Source organism: Lepidothrix coronata, unplaced genomic scaffold (genome assembly GCF_001604755.1).
Source record: "Lepidothrix coronata isolate B3197 unplaced genomic scaffold, Lepidothrix_coronata-1.0 Scaffold2, whole genome shotgun sequence".
NCBI classification, from domain to species: Eukaryota; Metazoa; Chordata; class Aves; order Passeriformes; family Pipridae; genus Lepidothrix; species Lepidothrix coronata.
Genome location: NW_016690182.1, coordinates 10,977,740 through 10,999,873, shown reverse-complemented (window position 1 = coordinate 10,999,873; position 22,134 = coordinate 10,977,740). Strand labels below are relative to the sequence as shown.

At 38.9% G+C, this 22,134-nt stretch overlaps 1 protein-coding gene across 2 annotated transcripts in view; it reads left to right on the top strand.

The window, feature by feature from the left end:
* Positions 1–22,134, top strand: part of DACH2 (dachshund family transcription factor 2) — a 248,579-nt gene that overhangs the window by 111,509 nt on the left and 114,936 nt on the right. For both annotated transcript variants that reach the window (XM_017819636.1, XM_017819625.1), the window contains exon 2: positions 11,331–11,446. In XM_017819636.1, the coding sequence (XP_017675125.1) occupies positions 11,331–11,446 (116 nt within the window). The remainder of the gene's footprint in view (positions 1–11,330; positions 11,447–22,134) is intronic.

Here is a 22,134-nt window from a genome sequence, read left to right as displayed (position 1 = left end):
TTTCATTTCCTATATCCTGCAGTCTTTTTGAAAACCTATTTCCTTTTAAAAATTGAGTCTGCAGACTTAGACAGCTCTTTCTGTTTTTCATATGTGGGGTTTCTTAAACTCTCCACCAGTTACTGAGCAGAGGGGTAGGAGAGGGTTCTCTGAGCACTGCAGTTTGCCCACCTGTAAATGTTTCTACAGTACCATCTTTGCAGAATTCTTTTGGATTGTGTGAGAGATCCAAGCTTCAGGGTAGTGTATAAATATCCTAATTATGATCACTTTGATTTCATGACAAAATGGCAAATGCTGACGATTCAGGATTACAACTTGTCCCTACAGTTTAGGGTGATTTCCACCTTGTTAGCTTTGTATTTCCCTGTCTGTAATGACATTGATCTCTAGAAAATACTTTGAACTCTACAGACAAAATTACTGTATATTAGATTATTATTATTGCTGTTATGTATTTGCTGCAAGGATAAATGACACAGCTCTGGAGCTCACCACTTAGGTTTGAAGATTGCTGACAGTTTAAAAAGGTGGTAAATATCTTAACAGGGATTGCTGTCATCTGTCATGTTGCAGGGGTACAGAGCACGTGGTGATGGAAAGCACTTCCTTTAGTGGATGTGTCTGTTTTCTTCTGCGTCTGTGCTCGACAAAAAATTCCTCATGTTAATGAACTGACTTGCTGTAACTTCATTATCAGATGTTCTCATGTCAAAATAGCATCATTTGCTACCTGGTCAGTTAAGCCTTATACAACATGGAGAGTTGTTTGAAGTCAGATCCTTCACTCCTCTGCAAATAAGGTGACTGTAAAGAGCAGATCCAGTGGAGGATTCACAGCCCTGACCCTTTCCTCTTGGTCATGGCCCTGCCCTGTCTTCCTGGCCCCTCGACATGGGATTGTGTCTCAAGATAAGTTGCTTTTTCCTAGATAACAGATACAGAACAACTTCTGGTGTTGCACTGTTGTGTATTGAGTTTCCAGAGAGTCAGGACATGTTTCCTGTGATCCCGAGTTACCTGGACAGGTGATACCTGACTGTTTCATGCAAACGAATGCGGGGTGTGCAGCCTTTCCAGTGTGCAGTATATTGCTTTACACAGCTCTTTGGGGGGTTACCATTATTTCTCTTCTCTCCTTGCGTGGCTGTAGCCTAAAAAGAAAGTTCTCAGTGGTTTTCATTTGTCACACACCTACAGAATTAGTTTGAGATCGTTCCTGTGCCATCCCAATGTAAAGGTGCACCTGGATCTTCAACTCTCCTGGTATTTGTTCTTCTGCCAGTTTGGCCATGAAAGATGAACTCCCACATCTCTGTCCACCTCATTTGAAAAATCCTCTGTCTGCTGTTTGGAAACATTTTCCTGCAGGAAATTGTTCCTCCCTAAACAGAATAAGACATTGAATATCAGAGGTGTTTTATAATTTTTTCCTCAGTAACTGGATGAAGAACATAATGTCCATTAACTTTTGAAAAGAATTCTCATGCATGAGCAGGAATATGCAAGGTTTTTCATTTATGGCATAATGGTAAGGAAGATGATGCTGGAACAGCAAATTCCTGCTGTTCAAGGAGGATCTATTAGAGCACATGGAGAAAGAAAATGTAGAGGAGCTTTCGGTGACCTAATAATTGGCACTTGGCAGTGTGCTTTTAGCAAGAAACCCGACAAGTTCTGCCTTCATACAGTGTCTGTGCACTTCCCTACTTTTTTTCCTGCTTGTTTTCTTGGGTTAGTTAATGAGCACGTTGGGGATTGAGGGAGCAAACAAGTCCAGAACTCTGGAACTGGCACTTGTGGAAACGAGATGTTGCACCATGTCAGAAGTGTCTCCTGCTGCAAAAATGCTGTTTCCCTCGGTTTGCAGTTGATTAAATGGGAGTTATTAGTTGTTGTATAAAGTCTGTGTATCTCACTGGCCAATGTGGAGGACAGCAAACTAATTCATTATCCCACTTGCACTGAAAGAAAAAAAAAGGATTCTTTTACCTATTTGGAGGGTAGCAAAATAGGACTTAAATGAATTTGACTCTGGACCAGATAATCCTCTTCTGTTGATGTTAAAACACTGGCCACAGAAGTGATTACAACATAAGAGTACAAAAGAGGCTTTATTTATACTACACTTTTTCTTTCATGTTTCCAATCATAAAAATAAATACATCTTATTAGAAAAAAAAAATGTACTTATTTACTGGTTTGCATGCTGGGAGGCATGAAGTATTTCCTTTTTTTTTTGTTTTAGGGGAAATGTGTCACTCGCATTTAACTGAGATAAAAATAAGTGAAGATAAAACTAATTTAATTTTAGAATATAATTTTTTTTTATTTGTTGAACAAGTGTTGTTTTAAAATGGATAGCCTGCTGTGAAAGAAACAAAGCCACTTCAGCAAAGCAGGAAATCAATAACCACAAGAAAGCCTAAAGAAAATGAATACATACAGGGTGAGCAAGTGACAGAGAAATTATTTTCTGGGGTATGAATGGTAATAATAGAAGGCATATGGAGGGGATGAAAATATACATAGAAAAGATGTGTTCTCTATTTCTATTTATAAATAGTGACCTCTGTGTTACAGCATTTAAACTTTGAAGGGTCTAGATGGTGGTTTTCTTCCTGATTTCCCCACCCCCCAGTCCTAGGTAAATATTTATGCTTGCAAAATTTAGTAGGCTGGCAGCCATGGAAACGTATGTCTTTCATTTATCTCCAGGAAATCTGGTTACAAACACTCTTTTACTTGAATTCTTTCAGTCTTTTTCAACAGCTTTTAAAACAACATCTTTAGTAAGGAGCAGGGAGTGCATGTGACGTGTGACTGTGATGCTGTGGAAGTCCATGGCAAGGCTCTGTTTGCCCAGTAAGTTTCACATACACGTAATTTTTGGGAGACTCAAACCTTTGGGTCTGAAGGGAAATCTTGTAAAGATCAACAGCAGGTATGAGTTGTGTGCTCAACCATTGTATCTACCCTAGGACAGGCTTTAGTTCAGGAAATACCTGAATTTCGGAATAACTTTTCAGTACTCTGAACTGATTTTGGCTTTTTCTGTAGTTGGCTTCTCCCAGTTTTTCCTAATTGTATATGAGAGAGACTAGATGTTAATTTTGCAAAAATTATCCTTCTGTCTTCTTATATTTTCATGGCCCTAAAGGTTCCTTCCTAAAAATCCTGCTCTTTCTGTACGTCTCCGGTAGAAGTAATAACCTTGTCTGTCTCTGTAGCTAACAAGTGAAATATAGTCAAAAAATCTGGAAAGGTAAAGGTGGAGCAGTGGAACTATTTCCTTATATTTACTGCCTGTTTCATTTCATACTGTTCCAGGACCACCAGCAAACTAAAGGGTATTTTCAGTTTAACCCTCAGATGTTTACTCCTGGATACAATCACCTAATCATAGAGGCTCCTTTGGATTGCTGGGAACAATTCCTCCTTTCAGCATGGATATGAGTACAAAAAGTGGTACAGAGAACTGTTTCTATGTTCTTCCCTTTATTATTCTTTGAAAGTTGAATTTCTGTTTTCGAACTTTGAAGAGTCTTTGCCGAGATTGTGAAAACACTCAGACTTGTGATGCAGAGATTGAAAACAGTTAAGGTAAGAGTAGTTTCCCATTGCATCAGACAGCAAATTGCTCTGACAGCTTTGTACCCCCACAGCACAATGCCCCCCTGTCAGGGAATTAGGATCAGCTCCGGTGGGTTATGTGATACTTGGGGCTGGAAATACGTCCAGTCTTGCCAGTGGGTTTCTGTCCACAGATAATAGACTTAAACAGCCACATTTTTTACAAGTTTCACTGAATTGAGTCTTACTGAGATACAGCTCAGTGGTAAACAGCAGTATTTCAAAAACATTGTAATAATGTTCCTCTAAATTGGCGTTGAATTCAGACACAGGTCAAAAATAAAACTTGTGGGGGTCTGATACAATTCAGAGACATGACATATCATGAGTATTTGTAATAGATGGGGATTCCCTGCTTGGAAAGTATCCATGCAAATATTTGTAGAAGTATTTATGTGGAAACTGAAATAATGCCTGGAAAAATTGGTGCTAAATTAACTTGGATTAAAGCTTCTCAGCCTAATGGCATATAATTGCAGTGGGCTGGACTGTGCACTGCAGTACCTGTGATGTTCAGCTACCTCAGTGGAAGAGAGTTTCCTCATGCTCTTTCTCATTCCATTTCCAGTCAGTATGTATTTTTTTGTATTTGGAGAAAATACAGATTTTATGCAGATTTTGTCATTCAAGGATTTTCAGCATAGGTGAGATTGAGACTGCTTGTTGTCACTGTGACATCCTCACTTGATCCTTTTCCCAAGAAACAGTCCAGGGTTCAGTCCCAGCTTTGACTGGATGCAGAATCCAAGTAGAACTACCTGAGTAGCTGAGCCAAGGTTTGCAAGGCTCGTTATACACTTGGCAGTATCTCTGCACTTTCACATTTGGTTTAGCTGGACATCGTGGATGAGCATTGTTTGGATAACAAATCTGTAGTTTGAATTTGTGGTCTGGGTGTGTAGTTAGTGGCATCATTCCAGCAGGACAGGCCCCCTCCTGCTGGGTTTGATCGAGATACAGTGGGGACAATAGTAGTAAAGACACAGCAGCAGGAACTTTGTCCCACTGGGTGTGATCTCAGGTTGCTAAATGAACTATATTTTATCTGTGCCACTGCACCTTCGCTGCTACAGTTACTAATTTAATGCAGTTATATTAAATTACCGTGTGTATATGGACATGTGCTGTAGTCACACTTCCAATTTCATTACTGACATATCCCCAAATGGAGCTGGTGCAGAGTGTTAACGTGGCTCACCTTCCATCTTGGCTGCAGCCATGAATCACCACAATGCTGAAATTTGGTGATTTATTCCCCTTTTTCCTGTGGCAAGTCTTACTTGACAGTAAAAAAAGTAAAACCGGAAATGTTGAGGTACTTTTCTCTCTGCAGGCACAGTGATAAGTAATTGAGAAAGAGTTATTTAAAGTTTTAAATCTTAATGAACCAAGAATCCTTTTTGGCTTTTAACTTATTTTGAAATGCCTAATTTCAGAAGTAAGCAGTTAGTAAGAACCAATCACTTGTTCTCTATTGCAACTAGACTACAGTGACAATTGAATAATAGGAATTTGGGTAATTTTTCTGACTGTAGCCCCCAACTCAAGTTTTAAATAAGTAACTAAATCAGTAAATAACCAAAAGGTCCTGTGAGCTATCATTTATCTGTAAGATAAATCTGTAAGACATCTGGTAAAGTTACAGAGATGTGATATCCCACTTTAGTCCTGCTCTGAACGGTTCAGGGCTATTACAAATTCTTCTCCTTTTCAACACCAGTTCAATAATGACAAAGTTCAGATCTGCGATGCTTTAGGAACAAATCTCCACTGATGCTTTCACTGAGGCTGGTGTTGAGGACCTTCCTCACTGAAATCCTGGGAGAATGGAGTGGGAAGGTTTCGTGTTGGAGTGTCAGAGCTTTTCCCCACGATCTCCTCCAGCCGCGAGCCCCTGGAAGGTGAGCCCTGCCCGCGGCCCTGCGGTGTGGGCACTGCTTGGAGAGTTGCCATAGGGGCCAGGTTCTAGCTGTGGGCTCCAAGAACTTCATGTATGATTAATGTTAATTGCCCATTTTGCATGGATGGCTTTTTTCCTGCTGCTGAATTGGCTCCTGTTGCCTTTGATGTGGCCGGTGATCCGATGTCCTGCCATGGTTAGACAAGTGATCAGTTTGCCAGCACGGAGAGGAGACAGAATCAGGTTGCTGCGAGGTCAGGGTTTGCTTCTCTTCTTAAACACTGAGAGGTCAAGTAGAGTTTAACTACCATTGGCATCTTTGAAATGTTGTAATAAATGCCAAAGCAAGGAGATTATTTTAAGTCCGTGCTACAACTAAAAAATCTGAAGATAATGGGAAGGAATTTTAACTCATCAAGATGTTATATTTTACTGGTAAAAGCTTCGAAAAGTTCCTTTCACAATCACTAGGGGGTATTTAATGATCGTTGGAGAGTGGAAAAATTTGAATTTGTGGTTCCTGTTGCAGTTTCAGGAAAGTAAGATTGGTGGGGGCGTTGTGGTTGAAGTTTTTTAAGTGTTGTTTTTGTTGTGTTTTCTTTTTTCCCAGCGCTTGCACCAGTTACTGCCACTATTATCAGGGCAATTTACGCAGCAGGTCATATACAACTTGTGTATTTCTCCTTTAAGCCTAATAAAACATGTTGCCACTGAAGAAATCTGTGATACATATGAGAGCTTCCTAAATCACTAGCCTAGCATATTTTTATACCAAATAGCTCAAGCCTCGTGAAATCAATAATTAATTTATTAACTGGGGGTATCTTTTGAAAAAAAACCCCTAAAATCAGCAGTCTTGGCCAGGCTGCTCCTGCCAATACATAAATAGTTGATGACAAAAATGAAAAGTCTAGAAGTAAAATTCAGATCTTAACGATCAAAGTATCGGGTACCTCATCTATCACAACTTGGAATAAACATATCACAGAAAGTGTCATATCTCATTGACACTGCAAAACAGAAAGCTTTCCCTTGTTATCTCCCGAGCTGCCAAGGCTGCAGAGTTTATAGGCTGCTAAGATAATGTGCTGGTGGGATCCACTTCACTTGCAGGAATATGAAGTACTGTTGAAATATATTTCTACTTGGTTTATTCTTTGCTCTCAAGAGGGTAGGGTACTATTTCAGTTCCTCTAAAGAAGCTCAGAGAATGAAAAGCGAAACATCAGGATAAATTATGCTAAATGGTGGACTAGACCCCAGAGGAAATCAGGCTTCTGTGGTACAGTATTCCTCCATTTATCTCACAAATGTTACATCTAATGTTAATTTTGTAAAGGGGAAGCATTCAAAGCTTCATCTGATCCTTTTAATTATAGTTTTAGTCCTATAGTGTTATTTGTCAAGCTCATACCATCATAACTTACTTTTCTAGTTTTGGCAGACCATTCAGACAGATAATATTTTGGCCGACTAATACATAACATTTTATTTCACAAAACACAAATAACCTAGTAATTACACTCCAAAACTTAACAAATAATTGCCAGCAAGCAATTACCATTCAATTAAAGAGTAATTACATGGTTATTTGTGCCCTGTAAAATAAAGCATTACTGAAATCAGCAGCGCAATCAATATTTTAGCAGAAACAGGATGCTGCAGTGACGGACCTTTCAACCTGTGCTGATTAAATTGTCATCCAAATAACAGTTTCCTAGTTAAATCACCACATGTTTATTTGTGTTGATTAATATGCAAATTCACTTCTGATTCTAGTAAATCTCCTATATTTAAGAGCACAAAAGTAGAGCACTATCATACATCAACAGTGATGTGCTCTGTGTTTCCACTGATTAATTACATTTCACAAGGCATTGATGAATTTGTGGATTTTATGAAATATAGTTGTCTATAATGAGCATAAAATAGAGTTACGAAAGATGGAGCTGATCAGTAATTTTAAGAAAATCACAGAAATAACCTAATTTCATGTTTTGATTCAAATTAAAAATCCTTGGGATATCTAGGGAATATATAAAACTTTGAGAGGAAAAATAATAAAATTAGATCTCAACAGGAGAGGAAAATAAAGAAGAAAACAGACATTAATGAACAATTTCGCAACATTTTACTGTATAAATTTTAACTGTCAGACATACTGCTTACGATGTAATTTATTTTCTGGCAAATTTAATTTCAAACAAAATTAAAAAAATGAACAACATTCAAATTAGTTCATATTTCTCTTTCAAGAGTTAGTGATTTTTCAGGGGTGGGGTGGAGAGGATGGGAAGAATAACTACAGATATAGTATAAATGCAGGTAGAAACCCCAAAACTTCCAATCATCTTCACTTCCAAGTAATTGATAACCCAAGGAGTTTTTGGGGTTTCTTTTTGAGAGATACTAATAGAATTTTAATGAGTAGAGACTTTGAGCTGACCTTATTTAGTAAAAAGAACAAGATTCCTGAAGTTATAAATGAGAAACAGTGTTTTACTTCTGTTTTAGTTTCCACGGTCTTCACTTGGGACCGTAACTTTTGTATTTTAAAATGTTTTTAAGAGATATCTAGAAACCAGCAGTTTCCAACTGCGTTAACATCAGTTTAGGTTTGAGTAATTTTCCATTCACATCGTTCCTATTGATGGCAAATATAAAATTTGTGCAGAGATTTTAGACCCTCAAGGAAAGACAGTTAAAGTTGTTTGAAGCTGATTGTTCCTGTTTATGCTTCCTTTGTTACCAGCGAGGAAAAGATTTTGCTGCACTCCTGGAATGTGTAACTTTCTCGGAGGAGATAAAGGAAAAGGTGAAAAAGAAAACGCAATAAAGGAGCAGGATGACAAAAGATGATGAGAAATGATATTAAATAAAGTTAATATTTATATGCTAATGCTATTAGCATTTATATGCTAATACTTACATAATCACAAATTATGTCTTACTCTCCCAAAGTGATAACTCTGCTTGCCTTGGCGTTGCTGTTCAGTGCTCGTATTAGCAATTTTCTCTCAATTGTGGGGGTTAGATGTGTTTTAAACAGTAAATGTGAAACTTGTTGGAATCCTAGACCTCATAAGACGATAAGAGGGGATATTTGGGAGTGTTGAGACAGACCAGTGAAATTCCATTGCTTGGTGGCGCCAGCCCTGGCCCTCACATCAGTGCACCCACAACACAAAGTAAATCCCACAGAAACCTGGAATCTGCTAATGCTTTCTTTCCTCTGTGCATCTCTTATTAAAAAACAAGATTTTTGTGTAGACCTTTGTATCCTGTTTCTATGAAATTTCTGGTTTCACGTTTGAACAGAAATGCCAGAAACTTTATTTCTGGCCAAAACTGGAATTGTTTGGATTCAGTTGTGGAACCAAGGTGCTTTCTGTGAGTTCTGGTGTCCTCCCAGGGTAAAGGTCTTGCTTTATGAAGGGTGACATGTCTCTGATGATCTCCAGGGAATCCATCTGGAAGTGCAGGGCATCTGGGCAGTGCTGGGAGCTCTTGACTTTGTTTCCTTGGGTCAGAACCAGACACAGGGCAGTGAAGGTGTTCTCATGTGAACTGCAGAACGCAGAGCTAAAGACCCAAAGGGTCCTCTGCAGGTGTGTGAAAGTCATCTGTAAGCAGCAGCCAGCCTGGAGTTTTTCATTTAAAAGCTAAGATTAAATTAGAGACAAAGGACTTCAGATTTTATTTGAACAGATTCAGCTGGGAACAATTCCATTCAAATTATTACGGCTGCAGCTGTAGAAGTAAAGCCCAGAATCCAGCCTCTAGGAGTTGCTGCTTTATAGTAATAGTCACTAAAAGGGTTTGAGTAGGTTAGAAGTACACTTTTCTTCAGGTCTGCTCATGGTATAATGCTGAGAAACACCTTAAGATCTGCTCTGGTGAACCTGTGGGCTCGGAGTCAGCAGAGCCATCCACACCAACTGTTGTCAGGGCAAGAACTGCATAACCAGGGGTGTGAAACTCCACTGTCCCCCCTCCCCGTCCTCTGAAAACACAAATCATAAATAAAAAGTCTCTTCATAAAATCTTTTAAAGCTGTTTGTTGAATTTTGAAATGTTTTTCTGAGATTAATACCAACATATGGAGTTTTCTGCAGAAGATTTGTTAGTGTTTGAGCTTGAGCAGAGAATGTTTTGTTGTTTTGTTTTGTTTTTTTTTTTCTTCTGTTGGAGAAAGCTGCTAATTTTATCTGGTTTGTAGTTGTTTGGTTTTTTTTTTTTTCCAGAGACAATAAGTGCCAACTAAGCACTTAAACATGCCTGTGGATAAGCACAGGCTTCTGTAATTCAAAAGAACAACGACTCTTGTTTGTTTAAAACCCCCACGTACCAGCCTAATACTGTCTGTTAGACAATATTGTTGAGCAGGGGATGATTTCAGCAGGTGATTTTAATAGAAAATGCACATGTGCATCAGACTTCCCGTGGAAATCAACTGCTCTTATTTTAGGTTTACATTATTATAACCCAGCGAGTCGAGGCTCTTGTAACCAGCTTTACTGCACAGCCATCATAGGATGATAAACAACTGAAAGCATCAAAAAGAAAAAAATGGAAAAAGTACTGAATAAAATGAAATACAGAATGGACAAACCCGAAACTAAAAGAGGGGGGAATGGTTTTATAGAGATAAAATAATAAACCAAAAAAAAAAAAAAAAAGATTTTGTGCTACTTTGCTGTACAGTAAAACAAAATAACAGTAGCACGGTGTGAAAAATGAACAGGTTAATGGTACCTCTGCGTGGTGCTGCTGGAAGTTGTCTTCATTGAAATGCAGAGTTTGTTGTACGTTGATGGAGGGCTTTGCCACTGTAAGTTGATCGAGCGAAGTTTAACTTAAATTTCTTTGTGAGCTAGGAGTCATTTTGGAAATGTTTTCTATTCAAACCTCATTCATTGTTGCAGCTTAGTTATTTTATACAGTGTTTCACTCCATGTTGTCAAAAGCTCCATTATTCAAAAGTGTAAAATCTGTTTTGACCAAAGAGAAGCAGCAATGCTTTTCCAAACATGAGGAGGTTGCATTTTTATTAGCTGGCTTGGGGAAGAGTTGATTCAAATGGGTTTTTGGCCTGTAAATCTATATTATGATGGCAGCTGTGCAGGATTTACATGTACACACCAATGTAAGGGATAAATATGGTAGTAGAAAACAAGAGTTCAGTGGAACCAGTCTGTAAATGGACCTTTAACATTTTGGATTAAAATCTGCAGCCATTATTCATAAACTGGTCAAGGGGTGGTGAGTTTTTTGCTAGGTTGGGTTGACATTCTTCATTTAATCTGTAGTAATGAAAACCACCAGTCATAATCTGTGAAAATAAGTGGTCAGTTCTGGCACAGCTCAGTGCTAAATTATCTCTGCCCCTTCAAAAGTGGGCAGTTACCTGCCATCATTCCCAAGGCAAGGTTTGAGATGATGTTGCAGTCAGAGTTCCAATTTCTCATCTTTCAGCATCACAGCTTTTAGTTTTCTGTGGTGCAGGTGTGTGGCCCAGACCTTGGAGCAGTTACTGCTGTGACCCCTCTCCACCAGCCACCTGTAAGGTGATGGAAGCCCTGGATGATGGAAAAGCTTACTGTTAGCTCCTTTGAAATCTGTGCAATTCTGTGTTTAAACAACTTATATTTCTTTTTTCTTAGGCAAGAATTTCTGATTTTTATTTTTTTTTGGTATCACTGACGGTTCATATATTTTATACAAATCGATGCCATTGTGTCATCAGCAAATATTTCCGAAAGAAAACGAGTTTTCATTTATGCTCTTATTTCATCAGCTCACGCCCTGGCAGACCCCCCAAGCGTTCCCTAGGAGTTGCCATACAAGAAAATGCACGTCTCCTGCCCCACGGAGTTCCAGGCCTCTTATCACCAGGACTTATCTCTCCGACAGGTAATAAAATCCATCAGATGATCAGCCTCATCTCTTCATACTGCACAGCAGTTAAAATAAACTAATATTGATCTAACTGCCTTGTCCTTCAGGGCTTTTTCAGGCTTTACCAGAGGTTACGTTATTGGATTTTTTGAGTGTTCATGAAAACTCTGTTTTGTTGCTGCAGTGACTGAAATCTAATGGATTTGTAATTTAGTTCTTTATTAATTGTAATTTCCTTACAGGAAATTCCATTAAATGTGTTATTTTAGTAAAAGAAAAAAAAACCTGAGAAAATGAACTATTGTCTCAGAGCCCTGTAGCAGCATTTCTTCCTTTGAAATGTGTGTGTTTTAGTTCTCGTGGGATATGAGCAGCGTGGCTAATGTGTGTTGTATTGTAACACCATTAATGTATGCTGGGAGATAGAGAAATGCTTGTACGAATTAGAGAAGAAACACTCTTGAAAAGCAGATAAGTCCACGTTGCCACAGTGGATTGTACTTTAATAATCTGCTTTCAGTAACATAATATGAAAAAAGTAGCATGAAAAGATATGAAATTATAAACAAGCCCTAAACATAATCTAATGCATAGTATTTAATTTCACTTCATTAATTTATTAATAGAGTTTAAATTAAGTCCTGTGCTATCCTGATGAGTGTTTTAATTTTTTATTAATTGCTGTATGCTAAAGGTAAGTTGATTTTCATAATAAAGCTTTATCCACGGACTATATTCATAAAAGTAATTGCTTAAACATTCAACAGGCTTAGGAGTTTTAAGATTACTGTCGAAGTCCAGTCTAAATATATTGTAACTCCATAATAACCAAACCTGGTGAAGTGTTTAGGAGAATATAAAGTTGTAGAATATGTTACAGGAGATGCAGAATTAAAAAAGATTATTTCTAGGAGTGTAGTGATGTCTGTCCTGGTCTGACACTGCAGAACCCATGCACTGCAGTTGAGGGCCTCAGTGGTCTTGATGTTCATGGGGGTAACACAGGGAAGAGCTTTAATTTTTTTGTACCTCTGTAATGTTCTCAACTCAGGGATTTCATGGATTCGTTGTTGATGTTAGTACTGATAGGAAAGCACAAGAGCCACCGTGCATTGATAATTTCTTCTCTGAAATCCAGAATATTCCATATTACTTTCCCACTTTGTGTGAGTTTGCAAATAGGACATCAGATTACGCAGACTGCCTTGCTGCTTTAACCTGGGTAATATTTTAGGATGTGCAGGGTGTGCACATTAAGCTCATATCATAGACACATTTTGTGTGTCACAGATATTTTGAGTAAAAGATCTTTTAGTTGAATTTCTAGGCTGTTGGAGGTTGGTTGGAGTCTGAAGTGATGAGGAGGATGCGTCCCACTGTGTTTAACACACGGGTTACAGGAGAGGATTGACTTGGGGGGTGTCTTTCAGCCGAGGCCTCTCTGACCTTGGGAGCCGCCTGAGAAAACCTGTGTGTGACCCAGCGCCAAAAGCCCCAGACAATGTGCCTGGAGCAGCTGAAAGGGAGCTGTGGGAGCAGCTTGGAGGCGGGAGAAAATGCCCATCTCCAGAGCATCCCAGTGTCACCGAGGGCCCGGACGAGACGGGTCCCCGCAGCCGGGGCGGCCCTGACGCCAGCCCACGGCAGGACAGCTCCACTGGTGCCCCATGGCCTTGTCACTCAGGAGTCAGAGCTCCTGGGGGGGGTTTGTGTTGGTGTATTTTGTTTATTAAGGAAGAATGATGTGAAATTTGAGGGAGTTTCCGAGTAAGGAAAGATGCTGAAAGAGCCACTTGTGAACACAGTGGGGATTTGAGCTGTTGTAAACTTGATGGAGCACCTGGGATAAGAAGCCCCCATTAGCTTTATTTATACCTATTTACACTTAATTACTGGGTGCCTTCAACACTGCGATTTGATTCTTTCCTTTTGGCTGAACTAAGGATTTGATTCTTTCCTTTTGGCTGAACTAAGAACAAAATGGGTTTTAACACTTCTCACAGAACAGAAGTTTCTCTTCCAGACTTCCGAGTGGTGGATAATAGACTGAAATAAAAGTTGCAAGGTTATTAACCTCTTGCCTACTGGCTGAGTGAGACCATAAACATCAATTCGTGTTTATGATCTCACTTGCATAGAATTTGCTGTGTTTCGGACAGTTCTGGCCCACAGAGTCTGTGTGTAAAGCTGAATCTGTTCCTGCCCCTGCTGTCCCTGCTCAGTGACCACCAGCTCGGTGCAGGTTTCTACACAGAGCAGGACCAGGGCCAGGACAGAGACTGAGGAGAGTTTGCAGCATGGTAGGGCTGGATCCACTCCTTCCAGTAGAGGGGACACTGATAGTGAGGCAAGGAGGACTTTTTACATCTTGGTGATTTCTTTGCTTACTTCCTTCCTCTATCTGCAGTGTAATTACCAAAGGCATTTCTTCTGAATGTCTTCTTGTCCAGTCCTTAATACTCCCCTGTGTCTGATCTTGCCCATTCTTCCTACAGCACAGATATGCAGATGCTTATGTTAATCTGCCTACATTATTATAATTAAAAACCCCTCACTATTCTTATGTTGCTCCCTCATTTTCTAATGTGTCAAACTGAGTTGTTTTCTTCAGATAAACTCCTTTTAGTAGCAGGTTCCACATCAGCCAATGCAGCATGATTCAGCCATCCATTGCATTTTTTCATTTTTACCTCCTCTTTAGTCCTCTGTCAGGTTAAAGTGAAGGAGTTGTCGTTGGTGAGATGGATGGGTCTCAAGAAGTTGCTGTTCTGGCTGCAGAGCTCCCAGCTCTGTCTGGAGGGGGTATTACAGAGTGATGATTAGTAACTTCCTGCAGACTCGGCTGAGCCATCTGTGTTTCCACTCCTTGAAATGTGCTGTTATTTTCATCACCCATTTGGTTTGTGTCAGCTCAGTTTACATGGTCATTTTCACATAGTAAACAGGTAGTTAAATTAGGCACACTGCATTTCCCAGTGTGGAGTGTATTTTTTTGACCTCTTGGCAAAGCCAGCTACAACTACTCTTATGCATAAGTAACTTGTGAAGGAGCTGTAAGTGAAGCCTCGACCTTTTTAAGTGTTTGTAGGTACTTTCCACCTTTGGGGAATGGGAATATTTGGGTTATGTTTGGGTGACTGCTGTGCCTGAGAAAGATGAGGTGGTGTGTCTGGGATGCACGGAAGGGCTGGTGGAAACTGTGCCCTAAGTGCATCCTTCAAGAGCCGATATTTAATTACTGTCCATTTTATGTTAACTTAGAAGAAAGTGTTTTTCTTCTTGTATTGGAGTAGGAAATGTGGAAATCAGCGTGGTGCCCCTGCCTGCTGTGAGGGCAAAGGAAAAAACCTGCATGTCACAGAGGGATGGGCATCAAAGGCTCAGTCCTTCAAACAATGCCGTGGGATGAAGTGACATTAACAAAAAAGAGCTTTATCTCCTATTAATGTACAAGTCTTTATCTTCCGTGTATCCTAAGAAGACAGTTGGGACTTATTTATGGAGCAAATGCTCAAGGAAGTTTCGAGAAGTTTTAAGGAAGGAAGTTTTGGGGTCTGAACCAATAGTTTGCTGTGTGGAGAGAAGCTGAAATCTGTTATTTGATTTAAAGCAGTAGTTCAGCAAACTGTTGATATGGAATGAAGCTGAAAGAGTAGTTGAATCTTTTGATAGTTTTCTAGGCAACTTCATTCCTCCTACCCTTCATTTAGGTTGTCCTCAAAAAAATTGAAAAACCCAATCTATGAAGACTTCATTGCAATTTTTCTCTACTTAGTTTGTAGAATGGCTGCTGTTATTTCAATAAAATAATTTTGGGGGCTGCTTCATTATGGTTTCAAGGTATTGGAGAGGGTGGCTCGTGAAGAAAATCATCCTGTCACTAGAACTCTGTTAGATTGTGGTCCAGGGCACAGACCTGCTGTCTGGGTCAGGTTTTTTCATGTGGTAGGATGAGCATCACTCTGACTGCACTTGAGCTGGGAATCCTGCAGCTGGAGCTGGAAACTCTACATGAGTTTCCTTGAAGTGATCTTTTTTTTTTTTTTTCCATAGGCAGTTAAAATAGACACTGTCTCATTAGCTGTTTTCTAGAGTTTTTAAGAATGTAATAATTAAAATATTGACCTGTTTGTACAGGTACAAGTACTTTTTTTCAGCACAGTTTTGTCTTATTAATAGTTAAAAGAAGCTCTTGTGAACTTAATCGTTTCAGGTAATGAATATTTTAGTGAAGTTAATATTTTAATAGCTGTACCAAGTCACATCATTGTGGGATCCAAATAAATAAATAGCTCACAAGATTATGATAACTTTATGTGTTACTTCAGTTTATCAGTGGTATCAGCAGCCACTTAGTCTTTCTATAGGAAAAGCAGGATAAAACAGTATTTGCTGCAATCTTAAGGCACTTGGATTTGGTATATAAATGTTAGAGGAATGAGTGAGACTGATCCCAGCTCTTGGGGTGTTTAATGTGGGGTCACTGGGGCTGGCAGGAGTCTGGAGCCTCTGGGAGCAGGGGATTGTGGCATTAAGGGAACCCTTTTCTTTCTCAGAGTACATTTTTGTGTGTTTACATCCTATTTCTGTGGCTCATTTCACTGCTTACAATTACCTTTTTCTTTTTTTTTCAGTTGTCATAGATGTCATTTCAAAGTTCCATTTATAATGAGAAACATATGCAGGACTTTGTCATTGTTGGCATTACCTGGCTTGGTAGAAATTATTATTTTTAATCAAAGGCAACCGTACTGATTAAGGATGCCACAACACTCTTCTGCCTATGGGAAACGTTAACAGTTTATAAATTGTTCTTGGTGACAATTCAGTAGTGAATTACTTTGATATATATGGCTAATAAATTAATATGATTAAGTTAATGAGTAGTACAAGTGTTGCCAAACTCCACTCGTCGGGCTTTTAATGCTGCTCCACATTTGCAGCTCAAGCTTCCCCCTGTGGTGAGAGGATCAGTGCTACCTACGCACTGTCATTGTGATAAATGGCATATCCCACAGTGCCCTGCACTCCATCTGCTCTGTCCCCAAAATGAGAAATATTTTATACAAATCACACACTCAGAAGCTCAAAGGACTGCAGAAAGATCTATTTTTTCAAACAATAATAAAAATGCATACATCTCTTTAGCAACTCTTCATTTTTACTGTCATAATGAATGCAGATGGATTTGGGAAATGAAAGCTCATGTGAGTAACAGAGGAAAGTTATCCACTACACAGTAAAGCTGACAAATAAGTTACATGCGGGCTCTTTTATTTTATCATGAAATGTTCTTAGATAAAAAATGATGTTAGAACATCTATTTAACTGGATTTTAAAATTAAAGACCATGTGTGCTGCATGATTGAGTACCACCCATCTCATGCCAGCGAATTTCTGTGCTGAAAGGAGCATGAATTGGAGTGAATGAGGAATGCAGGATCATATCATTACTCTTTAAAATAGAGCCATTCAGTAGAGTTCAGATCATCTAAGAACTATACTTGGTGGCTGTGAGTCACTCCTTTTCTCTTTTAATATTATCTTTCTTTAGGGATCCATTTTTAGTGTCTGCTTTATCTGGGTGGGACATTAGATTCTTGACAAATGAATAGCTAAAGCTGTTGAGATTTTGCTGAATGGTTAACCTTGTTGTAAATTTAATTTACACATAGCCTCAGCTACTAATTACTGTCCAAGAAGTGTGAAACTCAGCACTATACTTTCATTTTCATGCATTTGTACAGATTTTTTTTTTTTTTTAAATTTGATCCTACCGAGTTCATACATCTTTTGTGACAACGAAGTTCAGCCAAAGTGGTCACGCCGAGAGAATTAAGACTGTATCGTCTTGACACTCAGGGTAGGTCTGTTCTGAGTTTATCTTGATTTTTCAGAAGGAAAGGAACCACTTGAAAAAGTCGGCTGAAGTGTCACAGAGTTGGCGAAACCAGTGAGTTTTCATCTGTCTGTTTTTATAATCTGTGACATTCTTTACTACCAGCTTTTCTGTTCGTCTCCTGTCAGATGGCACTGAGGTCTGTAGTGATCATAATACCTGTCTGCTTCTCAATCACATCTTTGACTGACTTTGAAACTGTTATAGCTCTTTTAAGTAACATTAAGAAATGCCCTGCAGTCAAAAATAGCATCAGGAGATATGAAAGATTTATCTTCAGCACTCCCTGTTTTCTGGAGGACTGTTTTGGCAGCAATACTATTGTTATTGAATAGGTTTGGTTAGGTTTTATTTTCCTTTACAAAAACTTTGATAAAGTTGAACAAATAGTTACTGTTTTCAGTACCTTTAACCAGTATACAGGCAAGTGTATTTAAATGTCTCAAGAGCATAAGGATCCCAGACTGCACATTGTACAGTCCTGCGTTTCAGTGTAAGAACTGAAGTTTTATTGTCATTCCAGAATTTTTACATTCCTGCTGCTGAAGAATGGCTTATTGATTTAGCTGGTTACAAGGCTCATCAGGGGCATTGTAGGGTGATAATTCTCCTGCAGGCAAATGGAGCATCTTCAGATTCTGGACTGTCACCTCCAGGGACATAAGGGCTGTTCATGATCCTTCATTTTAAAAGAAGCATATTTTATGCTAACACTAGAAATTGGAACCTTGTAGCAAACACCATCAAAGACAACCAACATCAGTCCTTGCTGATTCCCCTACTCAGTTTTAGATGTATCCAGCAGGTTTTCAAAGGACCTGTTAAGCTCAAGTTATCTTCACACATCTGTCTTTAGCTAAATAGGTGCAGTTGTAACTGGTGGGGTAAAAGGTCTCTGGTTGCAGAAGAATGTTGACCCATCATCTCTTTGCAATGCTAAAAGCTACTACATTTACATAAGTAATATTCTCTTCAAATGCAGCATTCAGATCTGGATTTAGATTTGAGTGGTGTGGTTTCCTAAAGGAAAGCTTTATAAAGCTGTATTGCAGCAAAATTCTTGGTGTAACAACACTGGTGCAAATTGGGCAGAAAACAAGGGAATAAATCTGAAGAAGTATGTATGTAGTGTACTTAAATGTGAGTATTTCCATAGTTTCAATTCTGGTCAGGTATTAAGCACTTTAAATGTGATTTAGCAGCTGTTGTGCTCTGGTTCTTGTCCTATGTCCTAAACGAGGGAAATGCTTCAGTATGCTTTTAAAATTAGGCAAACAAGTAATCCCATTGATTTGGATTGGATTACTTGGTTGCTTAAACATAAGTGTTTTGCTCCTTATTGTGGTGTTTTGGAGAATATGTTCTGTAAGGATTCTTTTGCAAAATTGTGAATTCAGTAAGTGCTTGGTCGATATTCCCTTGTGGTTGTCCTGGTGATCTCATCCTTCTGCTGTCTGTGTGGAGTGGAGTTTGCTTTGAAAAAAAGTTGGAAAAAAATTTAGCAAAATTGCTGCTGATTGGGAATTCACCTGAAAGGTGTTGGGGTTTTGTTCTGTTTTGGCCACATTGAGCAACTCGGAGTGTAACCAGGAGGGACCAGTTTGGCCAGTCTGTGTAAAGTAGAGAAAAACCGTCCTGGTAATCCGTGAGAGAAGAATTTGGGGTTTTTTTAATGCATTTTCAGCACTGAAGGCTGTGCCTTGCTGTTCTCTCTGGAGCAGCTGCTGATCTCCCAGGATCAAACCTTCCCTTCAGAGAAGGTACGGCGGCTGCAGTTGGTGTTTCCTCCTGCACAAGAAGAATGTGCTCTTCTTTCAGCCCTTCCCAGGCAATAAAACATGATGCCATGTGCTGGCAACAAATTAGGATTGGTGATGAACAGGAACCATCTCTTCCTGAGCAGTTTGAGGAGGCTCACATTTTTATTTGGAAGCAAGCGGAACTAAAATAGATTTCATTGTCTGATCGCTCTCATTAAGTGACTGGGACCCTATTAAGATTTCACTGGAAATCTATTTGTATTGTCTCAACTGTTTTATCACAGTCAGCATTAATTGGTGTACAGAAAAACAAGCTGACTTAATGAGTGAAGTATCATACAACTGTTCTTTGCTGAAGAGAGAGGCCTCTGGTTTGCAGAGCTGTGCTGGTGGCAACTGGGTTGTACCTGTTTTGGAGATAAATGTAGGACTGGAGTTCTGGAGGATTCAGTCTAGAAACCAAATCCATCCCGAAAATCCCTTGCCAAGAAAAATAATTCCTAGAACTACCAACATCCTGTGACTTGAATATGAAAAGGTTTTCTTCAGAAAGAGAAGCATTTTATATAATACGTGCCTGAATATAAATGACAGACATTTTATTAGGAAAGGAAAGCCTTTATTAAAATATAATGATCTACATTGTTTTTATGTAATCTAATGAATTACAGTAAAAGTCTGAGAAATGAGCTGGAAAAGGTAGAGTAGTCTCCCATGAAAGCGAGCTATGATAACCTTTTTGTAATTCTTTAACATGTTGAAAGAGTATTTCTACACAGACTTATTAAATTAAGCAAGGTCACCTTTTCATTTTATTAACAGAATTAGTTTGCCAGATCATGGACTTTGATTCTGAAAAATGTGGATGAATCATGCACTAACATATGTCAAGTAGAAAATTGGTTGTAAAATGTTAAATCATTTTGATGCACATTACATCTACATCTTTGTTTTTACTGTTGAACAGTTGTAGAAAATAAAATGTTTAATTACTGTTTTTCACATTTCCATATTGATTCCATGTGCTTTAATAATAATGATATTTCTAAATTGATTATTTCTCCTGACTGGGTCAATCTCAGTGTAATATTTGCATAAAGGGAAGAAAATATTCTCTTTCATAGCAATATAAAATCCTGTTTTTTGACATGCAGTATATAATCATTACCCTGAAAGGTTAACTGTAAATAATAACCAGTGAAACTGGGCATATGCTTAAAAATGAGCACATAGATTACATTTACCAGTGTGACCCCAGTTCAGCAAAGCAGGAATAAAACTGACATCATGTCATGCAAGTTGTTCAGAGGCACTCCCAGATCTCTGCATGTGTATTACAGTCTTTTTATATAATATATATGAGGAGAAAAATTATATTTATCAGATGTTACATATATCTAACACAAAACCTTGCTGTAATTGTTTATAAAGAGTTTCATAATCATTCCTAATCAAGACAAAAAATGTCATACATCTTTCTAGATCCTTGGAATTAATTTTTTTTTGTGTCTTGGCCTCTCTCACCACCTTTGTTAAAGTAAAAGTAAAGCATGGGATATATAACAGAACTGAGAGGATGTGCCAGCAGTAACCCCAAGTTTTCTGCAAATGAGGGAGTTAACAGAGTAGGTTATCTTCATGTTGCATATTTGGTTTCAAATGAAAGTGCACTGACATACAGCTGGATCTGAATGTCCCTGTTGTTCTCACATGTGCAGAAGGCCCTTCCTGGTGCTGCAGGGTGCACTTGGCTTGGCCTGGCAGCCACAGAGCAGGTGACTTGATTACACTGAAATCAGGCAGAAAATGTCCTCTTCTGGCCACTCGAGTGAATCAGTCAAATTATCGAGTGGCAAAACTAATTCTTTGCCTTGGGCCATCAGAGCTGCCACTTCCTATAAGTCAAGCCTTCACTTAGTGTGAAATTGTTTTTTATTTTATTCTCTTTCATTTATTATGCTCATTGCAGCTAATGCAGTGGATGTGAACTGCCCAGTCCACTAAAGCTGTTCCAGGTGTGCGGCCTCCTCGTGCTTTGCTGGTGAAACAGGACCCTTCTCCTTTTAATGCACTCCTGACTCTGTTATGATCTATACATTTAAAGTAATATTTCACTTTTTCAGATGGGAACTTGAATGAGGAGAAGAGTTTGAATGCGGTTTAAAATGGATTGAAAGTGCGTATGGGCGAGCTTGCTTTTAAAAGCACTCACAATTCAGATGGGTCACATTTTTAAGAACTAGAAATATGTCTGCAGTGAATTGTAGGCCATTACATACTGGTTAATTTGAATGAGTTTGACAGAAAAAAATACTCCTTTGGAAAGCACTGAATATTGTTTTCAACAGTAAAATATGGCCTTCAGTTCTGGCAGAAACAGAGCTGAGATCTGCTTAAAGCACTCATACAGGTGATATACCCTAGGCAGTAATTGGGTGTATAATTCTGTCCAAATGGCAATCCCTCATCTGACTGTGCCCTCTGGTACACAGCATTAACATCTTCCAATAAATGAAGAGCAAAACATATGGAGTCTTTTATTTCAAGCAAAGAAAAATCAAAAAGAATAATGAGGATAAAAAGTGAAATGCCTGTGGTGATGGGCAAGGGAAGTTACAGGGGAGTTGCTACAGCAGAGTGAATCAGAATAGCAAAGCAAAAATAGCCTGAAGGCACCTCCCATAGGCATCCAAATATAGGCTTCCTACATGTGTAGTACAAAAATGTATGTATCAGATACTAAAACAAAGGGGCTTGATACAGGAGATACCAGAAATATTGTTTTAACTCCCATTCACACTGTGCCTGGAGCTGGTGAGTGGAAGGAAGGGTGGAGGGAAGTTAAGCAGAGCCTCCAAAAGGAAAGTTGAAAGGCTCACACTGTGATTAAGATGGATGCATTGCTGACAGTGTCAGAGCAACAGCTGCTAAATCTGGGAGGCACTTGAAAGAGTCTCTCTATATTGTTAGATATGGAAGTCAATAGGTTATTTGGGCTAAGAACACCCTATTATTCAAATTCAGCTGACCCAGAAAGCTTTGCC